The following is a 3,832-nucleotide window of genomic DNA, read 5'->3' on the forward strand; positions in this document are numbered from 1 at the left end:
ATAGACCCTGACTCTGATAACTGCTGGTTAGCAGACATAGCTGGCCCACTCACACTTAGACAAGGAAAGCTTTGTAATGTTTCATTGTCCTGACTCTTCTGAGCCCTTCTCACCTGGGCACTAACCCTTCATCCTCCTTCTGAAATGCCCAGTCACCTCTGTACAAAGTTGAGTTCATTCCCCCTGAACACTTCCCTGTTGCAACAGTTAATACCAATTAAAATCTGTCCTTTAGTTTAATTAGCATCCAGCTTTGTTTATCTTTGGCAATAGGCTCCTGCTCACAGGCCAGGGCACATGTTTGATCACCCTCCCTTACTGCAGAGGAAACAAGGCCTCAGAGGAGAGGGAACCGGCCCAGACCATGGGGCAAGGAAGGACACGTGGGGACTGGAACGGCATAGTTCTGTCTTTAAATCTAGCATTCCTCCTTCTACCTGACTGCTGAGCAAATACCCAGGCCCTAACAGATAAGTCAGATCTCAGTGTACCGTCAACACTCTCCACATCAAACACTCAAGATCTGTACGGAGAACTTTTCTATGCACGGGGCTCTTGGTTCAGATGAGGCAGACACCAGAGTGAGAAAGTAACAAGCTGATGATTTCAACAAGCACTCTCAGGTTAACACGGAAACATGGTGGAAAATCTTAGTCTTCATTTGCTGATGCTTATAAATTTTCATATCACTCCACCGAGAACACTTACTTATTTATGACCCTCTTAAAGAAAATTATCTCCCTCAACAAGAGATTTATAATGGGTCAAAATCCTATTCAATTCCAGTGATCAGTTTCACATCTGTAAGGAGGGTGAAATGTACAATGTCTGGGGATGCTAATGTTTTATGTTGCCATTACATTTATTTTTTTTAAATTTGTTTTTTATTAGATCATAATTGTGTACATTAATTCTCTCATAGGATACAGTGTGTTACTTCTATATGCAGTTTGGAAAACTCTCATCCAAGTGGCTAACATAGCCATCATGTCTTTCTCATAATTGTTGTGTTAAGACATTTATATTCAACCTTTAGACAAATTCACATGTACCCAAATAGGATAAATTATAGGCATGATCCCCACAATATCATTCTCTTCACCCATCTTCCCCCTCCCCTCCCCCTCCCTCCCCTTTCCCCGTAGTCTAGGGCTCCTTTGGATTGTAGCATTCCTAAGATAGCTAACAATTAGTTTCATAATAGTGTTGAGTACATTGGATACTTTTTCTTCCATTCTTGAGACACTTTGCTAAGGAGGACATTTTTCAGCTCCATCCATGTAAACATGAAGGAGGCAAGGTCTCCATCTTCCTTTGTGGCTGTATAGTATTCCATGGTGTACATATACCACAATTTATTGATCCATTCATGGGTTGATGGGCACTGGGTTGCCATTACATTTAATTTCCTAATATTCTTTGCTCTCAAACATGAATAATAACTCCCATCTATTTTCAGCTTGTATAAAGTTCTATTTAAAAAATTTTTTTAACATAGAGTAAAAGAGGCATGATATGGTGATCTACAAAGGATAACGTTCAAACGTAAGAGAGCGTGCTGAATTTGCCAAGGACGATGTCTCCAAGCTGTCGTGTGGGATGGTGGCAGGTGGTTCACTCACCTGAGACAACTTCATCTGCATGTGGGCGAACACGTGAAGAAAACCCACCACCGCGTCCCACAGTCTGCTGTGGGCCAGGCTTTGCTGGTTCCCGGTGCAAGGACCCTGGAGCATAAATAGATATAATCGTTCTAAATAACTGATTTGCCCAAATAAACTTTATAGTAACAAGAACAAAACTAACTTAGTGTTTACATATCTTACTGTCGGGAGCTTATCTAAAAAAAAGTAGATGAAAGAGCTACCCTGATGATAAGAGTATTCTTAAGAGATAAGCAGGTTCCTTGAAACGTTCGATAAATCCCCAGAAAACATGTCTCAGAGATTTTTAGAATCCTTTTGTTTTTGTCTGGCTTTGATCTATTGGGAAGAAAAGAGTAAGGTGCACGTGTTTAGGCCGTGAAGCCAAATCAGTTAGTAGCCACCAGCTTGTCTTGAAAACAATTTTGACAACATGCTTAGGATGAGAAGTGATTTACTCATGACTCCCAAATCATGACCCACATAAAGCACCCACATAAAGAAAAACAATCCTCTCCAACGTTTTCTTAATTGTACAACTGTTCTGCAAATGGTACAAACCACCAAGATTTTTAAAAGAACACTATTTGGTTATTGATTTCATGAATGCAGAATCCAAAGCAACTGGAGTCTGTTAAAATAATTAACTGGAAGGCCCCTTGGCTGAGATGGCTCCATGCACGGGGCTCCTCCCCACGCAGACCCAAACTCAATGTAAACTTAAGCTTAACCAATCAGAAGCCACCAATTAACTTCTGCACAGAGTCCTTACCAGTTAGAAACTTAAAATTAGGGCTTTCCATTTTAACCAATCAAATCTTTTTCTTTCCTTTTTTTTTTTTTTTTTTTTTGGTCACATTTCCATGAATGCCTTACAAAACTCCTGCTCCCTGCCCCATGGTGGAGAGCAAACCACCACTCTGTCCTGCCAAATTTGCGAATAGTTGAATGTTCCAATAAACTCGTTAAAATTTTAACATGCCTAAAGTTTATCTTTTAACAAACTTTGCTCTCTTAGCTTACGCTTCTGAGGTGACCCTGTTCTGAAATTCACAGAATATACTTTCCAGGATGTGCTCAACCTTAGCCATCAGCTTCTGAGAACTGTAAGCTAATCTCAAGGGCACACCAGCCTGGCTTATTGCCTCACTTTCCTGCTTCTCGCGGTGTGTGTGTGAAGGATGGTCTCACTTCCAGATCAACCTTGTGCTGGAACAGATAAAGCTTTCTCATTTCTCACAAATTACCTCCTGGTCTTCCTCTACCAATCTTGGCCACAGAACATCTTCTTACTCAAACAATTCCTCTTCCTCCCTCCTTATTAAAATTGGCATTTCAGTCTTACAGGTGATTGCCTTTATTTCAATGGCTTTGGATCTCTCCCTTATATAATTCTCTATAGTTAGCAAAAACTTGAAACAAAACAAAACATATATTGCTACAATCTAAAAGGCAGTCCAAAGCAAGCATGAAGTTAATGATAAACTTTTACTCATCGTATCAAAGTTTATTAGTCAATATGATGCTAAGACAAACTTCTCTAAAATATACTTCACTAAATGCAATGAGGTAAATTGGATTGGATCCTGAAATATAAAAACACATTAGTGGAAAATTGCTAAGATCAGAATAAAGCCTGTAATTTAGTAACTAGGCTGTGTCAATGTTAATATCTTATTTTTCACAAATGTATCATGGTTATATAAAATGTCTACATTAGGGAAAGCGGAGTGAGTCATATATAGAAACCTTGGGCACCAACTTTGCTACTTTTGGAATATCCAAAATTGTTCCAAAATAGAATATGTATTTATTAAAATATATACCATAAAAATAATTGTTTATAAGTGCCATCGACCCATGAATGGATCAATAAATTGTGGTATATGTACACCATGAAATACTATGCAGCCATAAAGAAAGATGGAGATTTTACCTCCTTCATGTTTACATGGATGGAGCTGGGGAATATTCTTCTTAGCAAAGTATCTCAAGAATGGAAGAAAAAGTATCCAATGTACTCAACTCTATTATAAAACTAATTTATAGCTTTCATAGGAAAGCTATAACCCAATTTTAGCCCAAGAATATGGGGAAAGGGGAGAGGGAAGGGAGAGGAGGGGGGAGGATGGATGGAGGGAGGACATTTGGGATTATGTCTATGGTTTATGCTATTGGGGTACATGTGA

General features: G+C 39.1%; 1 protein-coding gene across 1 annotated transcript in view; it reads right to left on the reverse strand.

Moving 5' to 3' along the window:
- The window catches only part of RYR2 (ryanodine receptor 2), a gene marked incomplete at its 5' end in the record, with an annotated part of 583,561 nt that overhangs the window by 47,986 nt on the left and 531,743 nt on the right, over positions 1–3,832 (reverse strand). The window contains one exon of the mRNA XM_023519246.1: positions 1,623–1,727. Within this exon, the coding sequence (XP_023375014.1) occupies positions 1,623–1,727 (105 nt within the window). The remainder of the gene's footprint in view (positions 1–1,622; positions 1,728–3,832) is intronic.

The sequence above is a fragment of the Otolemur garnettii genome, unplaced genomic scaffold, assembly GCF_000181295.1.
Source record: "Otolemur garnettii isolate 467f Iridium unplaced genomic scaffold, OtoGar3 scaffold00165, whole genome shotgun sequence".
NCBI lineage: Eukaryota > Metazoa > Chordata > Mammalia > Primates > Galagidae > Otolemur > Otolemur garnettii.